The 20,336-nt window shown below is 45.7% G+C and overlaps 1 protein-coding gene across 7 annotated transcripts in view; it reads right to left on the bottom strand.

Annotated features, from left to right (window-relative positions):
* ptprub (protein tyrosine phosphatase receptor type Ub) overlaps positions 1 to 20,336 on the bottom strand; it is a 1,172,978-nt gene that overhangs the window by 591,855 nt on the left and 560,787 nt on the right. For all 7 annotated transcript variants that reach the window (XM_085962902.1, XM_085962905.1, XM_085962901.1 and 4 more), the window contains one exon: positions 9,189 to 9,460. In XM_085962902.1, coding sequence (XP_085819028.1) covers positions 9,189 to 9,460 — 272 coding nt within the window. The remainder of the gene's footprint in view (positions 1 to 9,188; positions 9,461 to 20,336) is intronic.

The raw sequence follows: 20,336 nt of genomic DNA, 5'->3' as shown, positions 1-20,336 counted from the left end.
CCGCAGATTCATACGCGGCCAATAGAATCTGTCCTTGACCAACCCATAGGTCTTATCTACTCCCAGATGACCTGCGTCATCATGCAAAGACTTCATCACTATTTCCCTGTACTTTTCAGGCAGGACCAACTGTGAATGACATGGTTTAGTGGGTGGGTGAGTGATTCTACACAACACTCCCTCTTTAATTTCCAAGTGGTCCCATTCTCTTAGGAGCAGACGACAGTCAGGATGTTTTGATTTGTCGATCTGTGTAATATCACCCAGACGGAGAACTGAAAACACCTCATGAATACAGGGATCCTCCTGTTGTGCTTTGGATATTTCAGATGAACACAACATGGGTAAGTTTTGTACATCCAAACTGGAAAGGTTGCAAAATGCCTGGGGAACAGCATGCATTGACACTCCCAAGTGGTCAATCTCTCGAGCATGAAATGAATTCTTTGGTCCAGATACTACGGACATCTGACACATTACTTTCACATCTGCTGAAGCAACATCTTTCCACTCTGGTTTCTGGTAGTGTGGGCGACGAGACAGAGCATCTGCGTCAATGTTCTGGTTCCCAGGTCTGTACCTGAGACTAAAGTCGTAAGCAGATAGTGCAGCAAGCCAGCGGTGGCCGGTGGCATCAAGTTTTGCCGAAGTCAACACATAGGTTAATGGATTATTGGGCCAGAAATTCGCAGCCAAAGGCGTGAGTGCGCTCGGGGTACTCACGCATCTGGCCGTTGGAAATGCCGGCGTTCAGCATGAACAGCGCATGCGGGGAATGCCGGCATTTCCAGACCTCGAGCGCGTGCGACTGCACAGGCAGCGCTTGCGCAGTGAACTTCGTAGATTTCATTCATGAAATCCGTGAGGGTAAGTCCTCAGAATTTACACTTGAAAAAAGCAAGTGTAAAGTGGTTCATTGGCTGCGGAGGAAGAAACATTTTATCGTGGAGCTTCTGAAATGCAATATTTTTGTTTGGGAAAGGGAGGGAAGTTATTTTAAGAAATTTTAAGTAAGTTTTAAAGTTAATATTTTTTTTTTTAAAAAGGGTTTTCAGAACGGTAGGTAGAAGGAGCAATTGTGGCTGTGTGAATGGAATGTGAGAATGAGTTATGTATGTATGTCCACATATATTCCTTTACGTATATGTATGTATGTTTTATATTCCTTTACTAATGTGTATGAATGTATGTTTTTAATTATGATTTTCCAATAAGTTACTTTCTCTGAAAGTCATAATTAAATAATACATTCATACACATAAGTAAAGGAATATATACATAACACGCAAAGGAATATATACAGACATACATACTTTCAGAAGCTCCACGATAATAAATATCTTCCTCCGCAGCCTCTGGAGCAACTGTACCCATGCTTTTTTCATGTGTAAGTTGTAATGACTTGACCTCACTGAAAGCATTAATGAAAGCGGCGAATTATACTGCGCACGCGCTGCCTGTGCAGTTGCACGCGTTCTGCCTCTGAACCCCTTCGTTCAGAGGACAGGAAATGCCGGTTTTCCCCACATGGGGAAGGGTAGGGTTTCGAACCCCGCTCCAGACAATCCCGGCAAGTGGAGTCGGAGCTCCGGCTCTAAATTCTGGGTTGACATCCCGTGAGATATTTGCGTCCGTGGGTGTGGGTGGCCCCCCCTCCTTGTATAGCTTGTGGGAGCCCGTAAAACCCTCCCGCCATAGGACTAACCGCCCTAATGCCTGGTTCAAAGATGGTTACGGTCACGGAATGAGCGTTAATCATGGCCATAAATCCTTCCACCACTTCATACAGTTCCCCAAAGGGAACAGTGTGAAGACACGTATGACGACGACATTGCTAAATAAATAAATGGAATTTAAAAAATTCTTTTAGGGCTTTTAAAAGTCTTTAAATTGCTTTAATTCTGTTTAAAACTACTTCAGATTACTCAAAATAATGTAAACATTTTAAAAAGTTTATAAAAGTTACCAAAATCTTCAAAAAACTTCCAAAAACCTATTTAAACTGCTGCTTTGCATGTAAAAATGGTTAGCAGCTTGACAGAAACATTGGGGGCGTGTCCAGTGAAACTGAGACCTCAAGGGGCGTGTCTCACTTGCACTGCACGCTCCTGGCTTCGCGCTGGCTGCACTCCTGGGCGGCGTGACGTCATACGCTGCCCGGGATTCTTCTTCTGGAAACACCAATTCCAGGCGTCCCTGGAGCTGATCGGCAGTAGCGCGGGGTAAGTGTAAATACGGGGCTTGCACGCGCTGCAAGCCCCGTTCTGGAATTTCTGGGCCAATGTCTGTCCTCACTTCAAACTTCGCTCCATACAGATAATCCTGCAGCTTATCCACCACCCCCCACTTCAACGCCAAGAATTCTAGCTTATGAGCTGGGTAGTTATGCTCTGATGGCGTAAGACTGCGACTGATGAACGCTACGGGTCTCAGCCCTGCTCCTTGGTCCTGATACAACACACCACCCAACCCTTCTTGACTGGCATCCACGTGTAGCACATATGGCAGCTGTGGGTTTGCAAAAGCCAACACGGGGGCTTGAGTAAGACTTTGCTTTAAGGTGTGGAAGGCCTCTTCGCATTTCTCATCCCATCTAACACCAAAAAGCTCAGAGGGTTTGAAGTAGTCCTTGTTCTCTTTACCTTTAGCCTTTTTCTTCCTCTCGGCTGGTGGGAGGTAACCAGCCAGCAGCTGATTCAGAGGATGGGCCACTTTGGAGTAATCCTGCACAAAGCGCCTGTAATATCCGCAGAACCCAAGAAATGACCGCAAGGCAGTCACTGTGTTCGGTTTGGGCCATGTGGTAACAGCTTCGATCTTGGATGGATCTGTGGCTACTCCATCCTGTGATACAATATGCCCCACATAGGACACGGATGTTTGGCAAAACTTGACACTTGTCCAATGATAGCTTGAGGCCTTCATCCTCCAGGCGACCAAGCACTTTCAGCAACCGAGCTTCGTGTTCTTCAAGGGTTGCCCCAAACACAATGATATCGTCCAAGTACACCAATACTTCGAGCAAGTTCATGTCCCCAACTGTTTGTTCCATTATTCTTTGAAAAGTTGCTGGAGCGCCTGAAACTCCCTGTGGCATCCTTTCAAATTGGTAGAACCCAACTAGACATATAAAGGCTGTCTTTTCTTTGTCCGATTAACTCATCGGTATTTGGTAGTATCCACTTCTGAGATCCAACACACTGAACCACTTGCTTCCATTAAGACAAGCCAGTGCATCCTCAATTCTTGGAACGGTGTATTGGTTGGGAATAGTACGTCTGTTAAGCGTCCTAAAGTCCACACACATCCGAATCTTTCCGTTCTTTTTCCTCACCACCACTATAGGAGCTGCATAAGGACTCCTGGACTCGGTAATGATCTCAGCTTCTTTTAACTGCGACAGGTGCTGTCTCACTGCTTCGATGTCAGCTGGTGCCAGCCGTCGAGACCTCTCCTGAAAGGGTTTATCCTCGGTAATTCTGATAGAATGGCGAGTACTCTTACTACAACCAACATCAAACTCATGAGTAGAGAAAACTCCTCTCCGCTCCATCATCTTCCTGACTAATCGGTCCTTCCATTCTTTAGGAACGAATGAATCTCCAAAGTTGAAGGAGGAGGGTGTCAGATCTCCGGTTGAGTTAACTTTGGACTCTTCCTTCACATGTGACGACAGTACATTTACAGGAAACAGATGCGCAATCGGCATTCCTTTCCTCAATGTGATTCCTTTGCCTGACATATTCCTCATGGTCACTGTAACTCTCCTTGACAACACAGCTGTCGGGGTCTGCAACTCTGGTCTCACCAGAAGCTCATTTGGAAACCGTGACTCTTCTGCAGGATCATCAGGTGACTCTATCAGAATGGCTTCAGTACCTGGCATTCCAGGGAATTTTGGTATCCCAGGGATTCTAGCCACTCCTCCAGGACGCAGGGTGATAGGTTTGGCTCGAACGTACCACACAGTTCCTCTTTTGCTATCATCTACGTCGGAAGAAAGTTCAGGCAGTTTCTCAAAAGCCTTTTTGAAAACAGGGTGAATGTGTCTGGTGCTCAAGAAGTTTTCACCTCCCTGCTCTTTGCAGCTTGTCAGGAGTCGTCTCACTATGGGTGTATTACTGCCAACCAGTATGGAAACCTCACCTTTCACCATGGGGTCAGGGCAAACCAACACAAGTGCATCAATGGTCTCAGTGGTCCCTACATCAGCTTCCAAGAACTCCAACCTCAGCAACAAATAGCCATCATATGGGTAATCAGCAGGACTAAGGCCCCAGATCTGCAGAAGACTGATTGGGGTTAACGGCAAATGTGTCAGGTATCGGTCATAGAAGGATCTGTACAGTATGGTAACCTGAGAACCCGTGTCGAGGATAGCTTTAGTATAAATGCCTTCAATCTGTATTGATACAGCAGAACTCGGCCCTACTAAACCTTCAGGTATGATGTCTTTCATATCCCCTCGTCTATTATTGCACTTAGCGGAACGTGTCTTAACTACAGGGACAGCAGGCCGTTCCGTTACTGTGCCCCTTTGTAGTTTGCCGACTTCTTGGTAAGTTTTATGAGACGGTCATTTACTTTTTTTAGATTTTCCTCACCTCTACATTCTCGCTTGAAATGTCCATCCTTTCCACAGTTATAACAAAAGACTCCAGGTCTATCTCCTTCATGGGGATATCCTTTAGAGGAATCATTCATTTTGCTGTTAGACTTCGCAGGGTGTTCAACCTTTTGCACCCGTGCGCCATCCCTTTCTGTGTTGGGCTTAGACCGAAAATATGCCATCTCGGCTCTCATGACATTTATTTCCTTCTTCAGCTGTTCCATCTCAGGGTTGACATCACCCTTAGGAGTAGGAACTGTAACAGGAGTCACAAGCTTGGACATCACAGCACTCTTTGCTACATTCCGGGCCTGAAGCATATCCTCCTCCTCTCTGACTTCCCTTAGCAGCTCAGTGAAGGTAGGTGGATCTCGCAACTTATGGGTCATGCGTATGCGAAGAGCAGTCACGTCTTCGAGCAATGCACCTCGCACAACCTGTTCAATGCGGAATCGATTCATTTCAGGCAACTCAATCCCTCTTTTCCGTAACATACAATGCAGCAGTTTGTCTATTCTCAGCAGATAACTGGACAGCTTCTCTCCCTCACACTGGAATGTGCTTCTGAATCTGACCATCAAATCTGAAATGCTTTCAGTAGTTCCAAAGGCAGTTTCTAGAGCCTGCATGTAGTCAAAGGAAGTAGCAGAGGTGTTCTGCGCCTTTAAGAATCTTACAATGTCAGCAGCAGGACCCTTAAGGCTTTCTACTATTCTCTGCCTCTTCACATTGTCACTGCACTGCCATTCCTCTAGCAGAGGCAGGGTCTGCTCAGCCCAAGCATCGTACTCCTCTTCCCCACTGGGAGTTGGTCTCACTCCTGAGAACATACGGAGCTTATGGTATCCCTGAGCCTCGAAGGGCAGATTGGTGCATTTATCCACCAGAGAACTAATGGCACTGACCAACTGAGTGTTCATATCCAGGGCCGAAGGACCTATCAGACCTTTGACATCAGCAACAGTCTTTCCTTCTTGTCTCAAGAATGACAACAACTTGGTCTGAAACCCTTCTTCTTCCTTAGTAGTAATAGGAACAAACTGAACTGGCCAGGGACCAGCCTCTTCAGAAAGCCCAACTGCCTCAGGTAAACCATGACCTCTCAGGTTCTCTGATGTCTGGATCAACACAAACTGCTTCTTGGTAGCTGTATCCAAGCAGCGCTCAACTATCCTAACCTTTCCAAAGGCTTTGACACAATTCAGAGCCCTTAGCAAGACATCATCAGGGTCATCGTTAGCAACACCATTCAGCACAATGGCATGGGTAGTAGCTATCTGCTTCCGTTTGCACCAAGCTTCAACCTCAATAACATCCATCTTTTATGCTCAAACAGCCCAGTAGAAACCACAAACCACTCTCTTAGCAATGAGCATTCAATACTGTTAGTTTACTGACATAAATAGACCACAATCCCGGATGAGCCCCCAAAATGTAACCCCTTCACAGTTCTCTAGATATATGTGAGATGTGGTCTCTGTTGTAGACAGTATTCTATAGTCCAGTAAGGAGATCACTACTACAATGGCTTAATTCTAATTATCTTACTTTATAGTTTTAACGTCAGACAGTATAAGAAGATTACGGGTCAATGACCTAAATTAGACATTTGCATACATTAGAATGAATCTAGACATAATAAACATACATTCTCCATTTATATGGATTCAAAGGAGAATCTGTCCCTGTGTCCAAATTCGAGTGCACTCTTTCGTTGGCGCGCTTAAGTTGGAGCTCATGGTATGTATAATGTCTGCAAGACATACGACTCCGAACCCCTTCATTGAATTCTCTTCACGATCACTGAATCCCACTTTGAGTTCTGGATGCAGAGCTACTAATACGAAGGGCGGCGGCCGAGTTTGGAAGCCCGGGACGGGATGCGGCAGCCATTTGCCTCCTGAGCCCTCTTTTAAGAGCTCCTGCCCTCTTCTCTTCCAGTCGCTCCCGTTTCCCGCTTGAAAAACCCGACTCCACCCCTTCCTCCTGGGGTTTCTGCCTGGAGACTGCGCAGCCTCACTGTCTGCAACAGTTGATACTGGTGCAGAATTATGGAAAGTCTGCTCTTAGTCACATTGTGTCCGTAAAAGTTCTTGCCGTACCTTCACATGGGCAACTTTAACCCAGGAATTTATAACAATGATAATACAGTGTCTAAGTTAAAGATTGATAACCATACTTAGCGTACATAACATTTCCAGTGGGTATTACACCAGAATTTTGTCAGACCCTCAACAGAAGAGTTTTTTTTAATTTTAAGAAATTTCCCACCTTGCCTGGTGCAATCAATAACTCAGTGATTGACTATACAGCGGCCCTTTAAAGTTTAAATCTTTCCTCTGTTACCTTAGCAACCCTAATCGGCAACAGTGTATCTGCGTTGCCAGTGCTCAACATTACTTATGGTGCAAATGATGGTAATGTCTACATACTCCTGTCATTTTCATCTCATTGCAGCATATTTAGGCAGATGTATTGTATGCCCAATGCCACTTCTGGCGAGAAATCACAGAACTGGCATCAAGTGGCTTAGAGCGGGCTGGACAATTCCGACATGACTTTCCTCCCCAGGGAGTCAGCACAAGGAAATCTGCCCTCCTGATTCGAACATGAAATTTATGAGCAAACTAATCTGTGTATTTATCAGAAGCCAACTGATGTACTTGTTTTAAAACTGTACTTAAAAAGTTTAAGCCAACACGTACCCTCTAAACTACTGTCTAATAGTAAGAAAAAAAATCAACATGATTTGTTTGTTAAGACGCCTTTTTTATCCATGAGGAGTTTTCTTCAGCAGGACTGTAAGTCATTGAGTGTAACCAGAGAGTGGTGAGAATGTGGAACTTGCTACCACATGGAGTAGTTGAGGCAAATAGCATAGATGCATTTAAGGGAAAGCTAGGTAAACACATGAGGGTGAAAGGAATAGAAGAATATGCTGATAGAGTTGATGACGTAGGGTAGGAGGAGGCTCATGTGGAGCATAAACACTGGCATAGACCAGTTGGGTCGGATGGCCAGTTTCTGTGTTGTAATTCTATGCCATCTAAGTGCTTTTGCTGTTGGTACAGTTGTCATCAACTTATGGTGCGTAATGCAGTGCCCCCTTTTAATACATGTTTTAAAGTAGAAGTTTGTGAAGGAGACCAAACTGTTAGTGACAGATATATTTGGCTAAGAATCTAAAAAATGTAATGCATCATAATAAGTGAGGGCACAGGAAAAACTCAATCTGCACCTGTGCAAGATTTTAAAGTTTTTCATGCTTTAGTTTTATTTTGTAGAGAGAAGTCAGTAGCTGATCTGAGAAAGGGTGAGGCAGAGGCAACGGCTGAAATGGAGCTTTAGAGGGTCTGGGATTACAAAGTTGTCCTTTTCACCTTGAGAATCTCACTTCAAATCCAGCCCCAACTGATGGGCTGAATGTCAAGCCAAACCTCCTGGGAACAGCAGCCAGGGTCAGAAGAGGCCCAGTAAGGTAACTTAAAAAAAACTTAATTTTAGGTCCCTTTTGGGCCCCCAGAGGAGCAGGAGTGCTTCACCAGGCCACACAAGGAAATCTTAGATCTCCCCCTGCCCCGGGCTTCCTCCCCGCCCCCCCACCAATTGGGATTCCTCCCTGAAGCACTTACCTTGTGCAAAGGACGGTACCCCTGCATGGAAGCAGCATGTTAACAAGGCCTGGCCATTTAAAATCCAGACAGGCAGGATGCTCGCTTCGCCGTGTTGCTGCCCGGGAGTTAAAATTGAACCCAGAATGTCACACTGGAGATCACTCCTCCTCTCTCCCTCGGATGGCTTTGCTGAAATAGTTAGTCTCAGCTGGGGCAATGATGGGAGTGCAGTAGATGGATTCAACTAAGGGAGCGGCAAAACAAAATCACCCAGTGCTCCTGCTCCTGGCCACTATTCAGTGACCCATATTGGAAAATGCAGGCTTGTGGACTTTGGGTGAGGACTGAACAAGGCACGGCTATGATTCTCTTCCCCCCCTCCCATCATAATAGTCTAGCCCCACTATTCAAGTCTTCCACTGTTAGTCCATCTAGACTCAACTATGGAGAATGGCCACTTGGCTGAGGTAAAGGAGGCCTTCAGGAGAGATGGGGAGAAAAAAGAAAACTGGGGAGGAATTCCAAAACATGGTGTTGTTGCAGTAGATGGTCCATTTTGAGACTCAGGTGAAACCCCATTATTTGAGGGCAGCAGAAGGAGCTTTGTTCTATTTCTAATGCATGCTACACCCAGAGCAAGTGCTTAACATTTACACTAGGAGAAACTACGTCATTCCCCAACACCAGCATTCACTACCTTGAAGAGACATAAAGAAGAACTGTTCACATAATTCAAAGAAAATAAATTCACTGAGCTGTGGTGTATATATAACATGGCCTGGAACGCTGCATGGGGCACTGTAGTCTGATCTGACTGGAATGAGCTGATTTTTTTCCCCCTTCCCAAGTTCAACCACAAGAAGACTCCTGCAAACTCCTGGGGATGACTTGTCAGAAATACTCAAGGATTACACAGTACAGGTGCGATTATTTTTTTTTCTCAATGGAAAAGCTAAGCTTGGTACCTGATATTCATTTGGCCAGAAGGTACTGATGGCGAGCTCGGCCTGGAACCACTGCCGCCTGTGCGATCCTGACACGTTCCAGATCGAACCGCCAACGGGCCCGTTGTTGACCCTGACGAAGACGTGGAGTGACCCGGGGCTGTACCCATCTCTGCTGTGGAGGAAGTAGCTGAACTGGATGCAGTGAGTGTCATTTTCGCTCAAAGATGGGAGGATGAGTTGAGCTTTCTGGCCTGGAGCATGCTGTGAAGAATTCACCAGCATATAGGAACCTAAATAAAGAATAATAATAATCCATTTTAGAGACAAAAAAAATGTGACGAATCTTTATTTGGGAAGGGAGTAAAGCTGGGCATTATTCTTGTTACAGTGGCGTCATATCACTGATACAATGATGTATCTTGATGCCAATTAAGTCATGCCCTTAAAAGGCTTACAAACAATTTTCATAATAATACTGCCCCTTTTAAATGGGCCTTTTAGTTCATTTTTTGGACACAATTAATTTGAGCAGTGGCTGAATGGAATGTTTTGGCAAAAAATTGAAATAAGGCCCTAACATTCCTGAAAATATCTCAGCCTGGATTAAACTGCACAAACCGGTCACAGCTGCCATGCATAATCTGCTATGGGTAAGTCGCACCTGTTCAACAAGCAATATCTTTCAATCATTAATGCATCAATAATATGCAACAGCTCCTCACAACATCATACAGAATAATAACAGCATGCACAAATCAAGCAACAAGCTCTTCCCATTTCCATGGCTGCCCACATAACAATAGTCACTGCATTTCAAAGTAATTCATTGAATGCAAAGTGCTTCTGAGCGATGTGATAAGATACTATGTAAATTCAAGTCTTTTTTTCTATATTATGTCACGTGCTTGCAAACAACTAGAAATGATTTCTCAAACATTTGCAATGAAGACTTTATCTCATTTAAAAAAAAAGTTTAATATCTGTTCAATTAAGTTCTCAAGCAGCTTCCCCCAACACCCACCCCCACCCCAACTGCTGGCAACCCCCCATGATTCTAGCCTAAGCATCATGTCAGGATGCTGTATACAGGAGGGTAATTAGAAGATGAGGGTTGGGATTAATGATCAGCTTGCTACCATTTTCTATCGTCCAATTTTGATTTTATTCAAATCCATAGGAATCTTCTATATTGGAATGGATGTGGACCTGGAACAGTCTGATAACACTGGGATTTCAGCTATTTGGGGTTTCAACTATTATGTGTTACACCAGGAAAGATGGTTGAGGTCAGGACACTGGACTCACAAGAAACTACTATGTGCTATAATGGGAAGATGATAGGGTTCATTGTTGATTGCTGATCATTGATAGATGAGATCAAGTGGGCCAGAGAGCCTTTTTCACCTAAATGTACTTCATGACCATGTGATCATGCTTCATGCCAATTCTCTTTGGGGGGAAAAATTGAGTCGCACCCCCTTTGGGGCGCTAACTTCGCCAGGGCACTGCTTTTAGCGCCCCGAAAAAACTAGCACCCCCGTGACCGAAATTCACCAGCAGCGCCCCAAGAGGGAGGTGGGGCGCTTCCAGTAGCCCCCTCTTGGGGCGCTGCGAGTGAATATCGCAGCGCTACGTGCTACACCACGGTACTGCAGGCCTTCCTCCCCTTATCCCTTATTAAAGGGGAGGGGCCTAGTGCAGCGCGACCTGGGGCCCAGCTGGGCCACCAGGGATTGGAGTGCTGGCAAAACAGCACCACACTCAAGAGAAGTGCCGGGCTCACGGAGCACAGCCGGCACTCCGCAGGGGGGGGGGGCTGCAGAGGAAGCCGGGGACGGCAGAGGAGGCAGGTGGCCAACAACAAAAATGGCAGCCCGGCACCTCCCCTTTAATTTGCGTCGCCCCGGCCGCAGGTAGGCCCCCAGACCACGTCGGACATAGCGTCTGGCGATAAGTCAGGGAGCGCTACCATTGATCGCGGACGGGCGTGAGTGGGGCGCTGCGCACATCAATGACGTCATCGCCGGTGGCGCAGCTTCACGGGGCACAAACAGTTACTGCCGCCGCCAACCTCCCGCTGAATTTCGCCTAGAACTCACACAAGGAGCGAAATGAAATGTCAACATAGAACTTTCTGAATTATACTTAGACTCATACCCCTGGATTGAGGGAGGCACATGTAGTGCACAGAAACACCTTTCAAAAAGAAAAGATGGCTACAAAATTGATAAAACTGAAATTTAAAAAGATATCACACTAAACTCTGAAACTCATCATTAAATTCTCTTTAGATCCACAAAATAATTTAATGATTTAGACAAGGACAAGAAAAAAAGACTCAGAAATGACATTTGTTCCACTGAAATTCTCCACACCAATCTTTTCATACTCCTCCTTTGCAAATACTCATCTAATTTCCTTTTAAATGATGCCACAAGTGTCAAGCCCAAGAGCCACTTGTGCTAAAGCACCCACTGTGAGATATCCCTCTTCCACCTTTGTTCTCCTAGCGACAGTTATGAGTTATGTCCCTTGTTACTGATTTTCCAACCAGTGGCAACAATCCTTCACAATTTAGCATGTCAAAACTTTTTGTAATTTTGAAAGCCTCTCCCCTGTTAACAATCTCTGTTCCAGAAGGGCAGGAATGGTAGCCCTACATTCCTGGTTACAGGGTTTACAGATGAGATAGAGAGGGGGATAAAAATGGAGGGGGGGGTCGCAATATTGATTAAAGAATCAATTACAGCTGTGAGGAGGGAGGATATCTTAGAAGGATCATCAAATGAGGCAATATGAAAAACAAAAAAGGGGCAATCACACTGCTGGGAGTGTACGATAGACCTCCGAACAGTCAGAGGGAGATAGAAGAGCAAATATGTAGGCAAATTTCTGAGACATGCAAAAATAGGGCAGTAATAGTAGGGGATTTCAACTTCCCTAATATTAACTGGGATAAAATTAGTGTGAAAGGCATAGAGGGAGCAGAATTCTTAAAATGCATTCAGGAGAACTTTTTTAGCCAGTACATAGCAAGCCCAACAAGAGAGGGGGCGGTTCTGGACCTAGTTTTAGGGAATGAAGCTGGCCAGGTGGAAAGAGTATCACTGGGAGAGCATATTGGTGGTAGTGATCATAATTCAATTAGATTTATGGTAGTTATGGAAAGGGACAAGGATGGACCAGGAATAAAGGTTAGAGTGCAGTTTGTCACGGAGTGCAGATCGGAACAGAGTGTTAAGCTGCGAGTTTGGTGAGTGAGGGAGTTCGGGGAGGGAGGTATTCCTTTCTTTTTCCATCTTTATCAGCTTCCAGGAGAGCAGGAGCTAAAAAGCTGTACAAGAGGGGACAGAGAACCAGCGGTGAGTATTTCTACATTCCAGTCATTAAAGTAAAAGTAAGGTTTCTAGTTTAGAGTATGTAGTGTTTAAAGGGAAGTAAGGTCCCTAGTGTATTTAATATTCTTTAATTTAAAGGGAGTAAATTAAGGGTAGGACATGGCAGGGCAGCTCGGCAGCGTGGAGTGCTCCTCCTGTACTATGTTGGAAATCAGGGACACTTTCGGTGTCCAGGGCGAACACATGTGCAGGAAGTGTCTCCAGCTGCAGCTACTCGAAATCCGCGTTTCGGAGCTGGAGCTGCGGCTGGAGTCACTGTGGAGCATCCGCAAAGCTGAGATCTTCGTGGATAGCATGTTTAACAAGGTGATCACACCGCAGGTAAAGAGTGCACAGGCAGACAGGGAATGGGTGACCGCCAGACAGAGTAAAAGAACTAGGAAGGTAGTGTAGAAGTCCCCTGGGTCCGTCTCCCTCTCTACCAGATTTTCCGTTTTGGATACTGATAGGGGAGATGGTTTCTCAGGGGAATGCAGCAAGAGCCAAGTCTGTGGCACTACGAGTGGCTCAGCTGTACAGGAGGGGAGGAAAAAGAGTGGGAGAGCAATAGTGATAGGGGATTCTATCGTAAGAGGAACAGATAGACGTTTCTGTGGCCGCAGACGTGACTCCAGGAGGGTATGTTGCCTCTCTGGTGCCAGGGTCAAGGATGTCACTGAATGGCTGCAGGGCATTCTGAAGGGGGAGGGCGAATAGTCAGAGGTCGTGGTTCACATTGGTACCAACGACATGAGTAGAAAGAGGGATGAGGTCCTGCAACAAGAATTTAGGGAGCTAGGTAGCAGATTAAAAAGCAGGACCTCAAAGGTTGTAATCTCTGGATTACTCCCGGTGCCACGTGCTAGTAAGTATAGGAATAGAAGGATAGAGCAGATGAATGCGTGGCTAAAGAGTTGGTGCAGGAGGGAGGGCTTTAGTTTCCTGGATCACTGGGTCTGCTCCTGGGGAAGGTGGGACCTGTACAAGTCGGACGGATTGCACCTGAACCGGAATGGGACCAACATCCTTGCAGGGAGGTTTGCTAGTACTGTTGGGGGGGGGGGTTTAAACTAACTTGGCAGGGGGATGGGATACAGAGTGGAGCTATAGTAGGGGGTGATGCACAGCCAAATATAGAGGAAAAAACAAGTCAAATATGTAACGGCACAAGGGAGTATGGCAAGGCTGGATGGCATTTATTTTAATGCAAGGAGTCTTGCGAGTAAGGCAGATGAATTGAAGGTGTTGATGAACACATGGGAGTATGATATTGTTGCTATCACAGAGACATGGTTGAGGGAGGGGCAGGACTGGCAGCTCAATATTCCGGGGTATAGAATCTTCAGGCGAGACAGAGGGGGGTGTAAAAGAGGAGGGGTGTCGCAATATTAATCAAGGAGTCAGGGAACCCTGGATGTCAAGGGATGTACGAGAATGGATTAGGAAAAAAAGGGAGGCTTTGGCAGATACAAAGGACTAAAAACAATGGAAGCCCTAGAAGAGTATAGAAAGTGCAGGGGGATACTTAAAAAAGAAATTAGGAGAGCGAAGAGGGGGCATGAAAAACCACTGGTGGGCAAAATAAAGGAAAATCCCAAGGTGTTTTATAAGTATATTAAGGGCAAGGGGATAACCAGGGAAAGAGTAGGGCCCATTAGGGACCAAAGTGGCAATCTGTGTGTAGAGCCAGAAGACATAGGTGAGGTTTTAAATTAATATTTTGCATCTGTGTTCACTATGGAGAAGGACGATGTAGGCATAGAAATCAGGCAGGGGGATTGTGATATACTTGAACAAATTAGCATTGAGAAGGAGGAGGTACTAGCAGTTTTAGCAGGCTTGAAAGTGGATAAATCCCCAGGCCCAGACAAGATGTATCCCAGGCTGCTGTGTGAGGCAAGGAAGGAGATTGCAGGGGCTCTGACACAAATTTTCAGAACCTCTCTGGCCACAGGAGAGGTGCCAGAGGACTGGAGGACAGCTAACGTAGTACCATTATTCAAGGAGGGTAGTGGGGATAGAGTCATAGAGTCATTGAGTTATACAGCACAGAAAGAGGCCCTTCGGCCCATCGTGTCCGCGCCGGCCATCAAGCCCTGTCTAATCTAATCCCATTTTCCAGCATTTGGTCCGTAGCCTTGTATGCTATGGCATTTCAAGTGCTCATCCAAATGCTTCTTGAATGTTGTGAGGGTTCCTGCCTCTACCACCCTTTCAGGCAGTGAGTTCCAGATTCCAACCACCCTCTGGGTGAAAAAGTTTTTCCTCAAATCCCCTCTAAACCTCCTGCCCCTTACCTTGATCTATGCCCCCTTGTTATTGACCCCTCTACTAAGGGGAAAAGTTTCTTACTATCTACCCTATCTATGCTCCTCATCAATGTTTTCCTGACTGACCTGTTTGGACACCATTTATACCTTTGATTGCTGTGATTATCTCTCTGCCGAGGTGTGATAAATGGCAGTTAGAAAGATTACCTGTAAACATCTGACATTATTCTCTGACTATATAAGCTGTGTTTTTATGCATCTCTCCACTTCACCTGACGAAGGAGCAGCGCTCCGAAAGCTTGTGATTTCAAATAAAGCTGTTGGACTATAACCTGGTGTTGTGTGATTTCTTACATTTGTACAAATTCAACATCACTTTCTTGCTTTTATGTTTAATGTCTCTATATATAAAACCCAAAATCCCACTTACCATTTTTAAGGCCTTGTCAATCTGCATGCCCACTTTATGTATCTGTACCCTCAGTTCCCACTTCCCAACATTTAGGGCATGCTTCCTTTCACTGTCCTTTTCCTAAAATATACCATTTCTTATTTCTCTGCATTGAACTGCATCAGAGAGATTTAGGTGTCAGATTGAGAGTACAAGTGAGAATTAGACTGAATATAGAAAGTTCAGAAGGGAAGTGAAAAAGAAGATTACATAGGATATACGGCACAGAAACAGGCCATACCGGCGTTTATGCTCCACTCGAGCCTCCTCCCGTCTTTCCTCATCTAAATCTATCAGCATAACCCTTTTTTCCCTTCAGCCTCATATGCTTGTCCAGCCTCCCCTTAAATGCATCTATACTTTTAGCTTCAGCCACTCCCTGTGGTAGCGAGTTCCACATTCTCACCACTCTTTGGGTAAAGAAGTTTCTTCTGAATTCACTATTGGATTTCTTGGTGACTATCTTATATTGCTGGCCTCTAGTTATGCTCTTCCCCACAAGTGGAAACATTCTCTCTGTATCCACTCTATCAAAACCTTTCATAATTTTAAAGACCTCTATTAGGTCACCCCTAAGCCTTCTTTTATCAAGAGAAAAAGAGACCCAGCCTATTCATCCTTTCCTGATATGTATACCCTCGCATTTCTGGTATCATCCTTGTAAATCTTCTCTGCACCCTCTCCAATGCCTCCAAATCCTTTTTATAATATGGCGACCAGAACTTCACGCAGTACTCTAAGTGTGGTCTAACCAAGGTTCGATACAGGTTTAGCATAACTTCCGGGCTACTTTTCAATTCTATCTCTCTAGAAATAAACCTTAGTGCTTGATTTGCTTTTTTTACGGCCTTGCTAACCTGTGGCCCAACTTTGAGTGATTTATGTATTTGTACTTCAAGATCCCTTTGTTCCTCTACCCCACCTAGACTCGCACCCTCCAAGTAATAAGTGACCTCCCTATTCTTCCTACCAAAATGTGATACCTCACATTTAACTGTGTTGAACATCATTTGCCAATTATTTGCCCATTCTGCAAGTTTATTAATGTTCTCCTGTAATTTGTTGCAGTCCTCCTCAATATTGGCTATCCCCCCAATTTGGTATCATCTGCAATATTAGAAATAGATAAGAGGGACAAAGAGAGAGTATGAGAATAGATTGGCAGCTAACATAAAAGGGAATTCAAAAGTCTTCTATGGGCATATAAATAGTAAACAGGTAGTAAGAGGAGGGGTGGAGCCGATTAGGGACCAAAGAGGAGACCTACACATGGAGGCAGATGGCATGGCTGAGATGCTAAATGAGTACAAGGAAGAAGATGCTGCTGAAGTCATAGTGAAAGAGGAGATAGTGGAGATATTGGATGAGATAAAAATTGATAAAGAGGAGGTACTAGAAAGGCTGTCTGTACTTAAAGTTGATAAGTCACCAGGACTGGATGGGATGCATCGGCAAGTTAAGGAGGAAATCGCAGAGATACTGGCCATAATCTTCTCATCCTCCTTAGATAAAGGGGTGGTGCCAAAGGACTGGAGAATTGCAAATGTTACACCCTTGTTCAAAAAAGGGTGTAAGGATAAACCCAGCAACTACAGGCCAATCAGTTTAACCTCGGTAGAGGGAAGCTTTTAGAAACGATAATCAGGGACAAAGTTAACAGTCACTTGGACAAGTGTGGATTAATTAAGGAAAGCCAGTATGGATTTGTTAAAGGCAAATCGTGTTTAACTAACTTGATTAAGTTTTTTGATGAGGTAACAGAAAGGGTTGACGAGGGTAATGCGGTTGACGTGATTGTACATGGACTTCCAAAAGGTGTTTGATAAAGTGCCACATAATAGGCTTGCCAGCAAAATTGAAGCCCAAGGCATAAAAGGGACAGTGGCAGCACAGATATGAAATTGGCTAAGTGACAAGACACAGAGAGTAGTAGTGAACAGTTGTTTTTTGGACTGCAGGAAGGTATAGAGTGGTATTCCCCAGGGGTCAGTACTCGGACCACTGCTTTTCTTGATATATATTAATGACTTGGACTTGGGTGTATGGGGCACAGTTTCAAAATTTGTAGATGACACAAAACTTGGAAGTATAGTGAACAGTGAGGAGGATAGTGATAGACTTCAAGAAGACAGACACAGGCTGGTGGAATGGGCGGACACATGGCAGATGAAATTTAACGCAGTAAAGTACGAAGTGATAGATTTTGGGAGGAAGAACGAGCAGAGGCAATATAAACTAAAGGGTACAATCCTAAAGAGGGAGCATGAACAGAGAGACCTGGGGGTATATGTGCACAAATCGTTGACAGTGGCAGGGCAGGTTGAGAAAGCGGTTAAAAAAGCATACGGGATCCTTGGCTTCATAAATAGAGGTATAGAGTACAAAAGCAAGGAAGTTATGATGAACCTTTATAAAACACTGGTTCAGCCTCGGCTGGATATTGTGTCTAATTCTGGGCACCGCACTTTAGGAAGGATGTAAGGGCCTTAGAGAGGGTGCAGAAAAGATTTATGAGAGAATGATTCCAGGGATGAGGGACTTGAGTTATGTGGATAGACTAGAGAAGCTGGGGTTGTTCTCCTTAGAGTAGAGAAGCTGGAGAGGAGATTTGATAGGAGGTGTTCAAAATCATGAGGGGTCTAGACAGAGTAGATAGAAAGAAACTGTTCCCATTGGCAGAAGGGTCAAGAACCAGAGGACACAGATTTAAGGTGATTGGCAAAAGCACCAAAGGCGACATGAAGTAAAACTTGTTTACGTAGCGGGAGCAGAGAGCCAGAGCGGCAGAGTACTTTAAACAGCGAGGACCCAATTGGAGACACCAGTGGCGGCGGGACCTTCCACGATTTCCAATAAATAAGGTGAGACGTCACAGGGCAGCAGTACAGTCTGGGTGAGCGGACCTGCGGGAGGAACGGAGTCGGAGACCGGGAATAAAGGCTGCACGGAGCAGAGGCCTGGCTGTCTGAGTGAGCGGACGACCTGCGAGGGAACCAGTCGGCAAGCGTCAAAACGAAGGAGTGACGTCAGAATGCAAAGGCGTCGCTGACACAAGGGATCTGAGAGGTGAGTATAGGGTGAGTATTTGTGGTAAGTTTTTTTTTGTGCTGTTTTGAGTATATTTCTGCTAAGTAGTTCATAGCCTATCTAATAGAAGGAAGTGCTGATTGGTGGGTAGCTGTTGAGTGTTTCTTGTTATGTTTTAAATTCATTTCTGCTAAATTACCTCCATAGTCTGGTAAATAGAGACATGACAGGGCAGCTCAGTCCCTTGATTTGCACATCCTGTGCCGTGTGGGAAATCCTGGACGCTTCTTGCGGTCTGGACGACCACGTGTGCAGGAAGAGTCGCCAACTGCAGCAACTCGAGCTCCGGGTTTCAGAGCTTGAGCGGCAGCTGGAGTCACTACAGTGCAAATACTTGGAAAGCACGTTTCTAGAAGTGGTCACCCTGCAGCCTCAGAATATGCAGGCAGAGAGGGAATGGGTAACTATCAGACAGAGAAGGAGGACCAGGCAGTTAGGGCAGGAATCCCCAGAGTGCATCTCGCTCGCTAACCGGTTCACAGTTCTGGAAACTGGTGGAAACTGGTGGGGGTGATGGCTCCTCTGGGGAGAGCAGCCAGAGCCAAGGCCACGGCACCACGGGTGGCTCAGCTGCACAGGGGGAGAACAAGAAGAGTGGCAGAGCAAAAGTGATAGGGGATTCATTGGTTTGGGGAACAGATAGGCGTTTCTGTGGATGCAGACGTGACTCCAGAATGGTATGTTGCCTCCCTGGTGCCAGGGTCAAAGATGTCACTGAACGGCTGCAGGACACTCTGAGGGGGGAGGGTGGACAGCCAGAGATCGTTGTCCGTATCGATGCCAATGAAATAGGCAGAAAGAGGGATGACATCCTGCAGGCAGACTATAGGGAACTAGGAAAGAGATTAAAAAGCAGGACCTCAAAGATAGTAATCGCCGGATTACTCCCAGTGCCACGTGCTAGTGAGTACATGACTAGGAGGATAGAACAGATGAATGCGTGGCTGGAGAGATGGTGCAGACGGGAGGGCTTTAGATTCATGAGGCTTTGGGACCATTTCTGGGGAAGTTGGGACCTGTACAAGCCGGATGGGTTACACCTCAACAGAGCCGGGACCAATAATCTCACGGGGAGGTTTGCTACAACTGTTGGGGAGGGTTTAAACTAGCTTGGCAGGGGGATGGGCACCAGCATATCGAGTAGAAAAGAGGAATAAGGTGCATAAAAGAGTGAGTGTGTGATCTGCCGAGGAGGAGTGGACCTAGCTGGGAAACGGAGCAGAGGCTGGTAAATAAAGAGCGCGGTTGGAGAGGGGCCTGAACTCCTTGTGAGCTGCCGAGGAGGAGCGGACCTAGCCGGGAAATGGAGCAGAGGCTGGTAAATAAAGAGCCTGGTCGGAGAGAGGCCTGAACTCATTGTCAGAGGAGAGAGAGAAGTAAAAAGTAATCGAAGTGTGACGTCACCAGAAAGCAGGTAAGTGATTGGGAGAAAGAGAGAAATACTCACCAACCAAACTTAACTTTTGTGGTTTATAGTTTACAGGGTGTCTGTGGTGTAGCAGGGACTGCTGGTAAGCAGGGGCCCTTCAGTATATCATTTAATTGTAGTGTAATTGGCGGGATTGATTTGATTTAATTTAATTTGAATTAATTAAAGGGTAAGTCATGGCAGGAGAGTTCGGCCCTGTGGCATGCTCCTCCTGCGCGATGTGGGAAATCAGGGACACTTCCTGTGTCCCTGACGACCATGTGTGCGGGAAGTGTATCCAGCTGCAGCTACTAACAGACCACATTGCGACGCTGGAGCTGCGAATGGATACATACTGGAGCATTTGCGATGCCGAGGACGTCGTGGATAACACGTTTAGGGAGTTGGTCACACCGTAGGTAAAAGCTGCACAGGCAGGAAGAGAATGGGTGACCACCAGGCAGAGTAGTAGGCGCAGGCAGGTAGTGCAGGGGTCCCCTGTGACCATCCCCCTCTCAAACAGATATACCGCTTTGGATATTGGTGAGAGAGATGGCTTATCAGGGGAAGGCA

Source organism: Somniosus microcephalus, chromosome 20 (genome assembly GCF_052327205.1).
Source record: "Somniosus microcephalus isolate GS21.2 chromosome 20, FLI_Smic_1.0, whole genome shotgun sequence".
Lineage (NCBI taxonomy): Eukaryota > Metazoa > Chordata > Chondrichthyes > Squaliformes > Somniosidae > Somniosus > Somniosus microcephalus.
The sequence above is the reverse complement of the archived record's forward strand: the minus strand, read 5'-3'. Positions and strand labels throughout refer to the sequence as shown.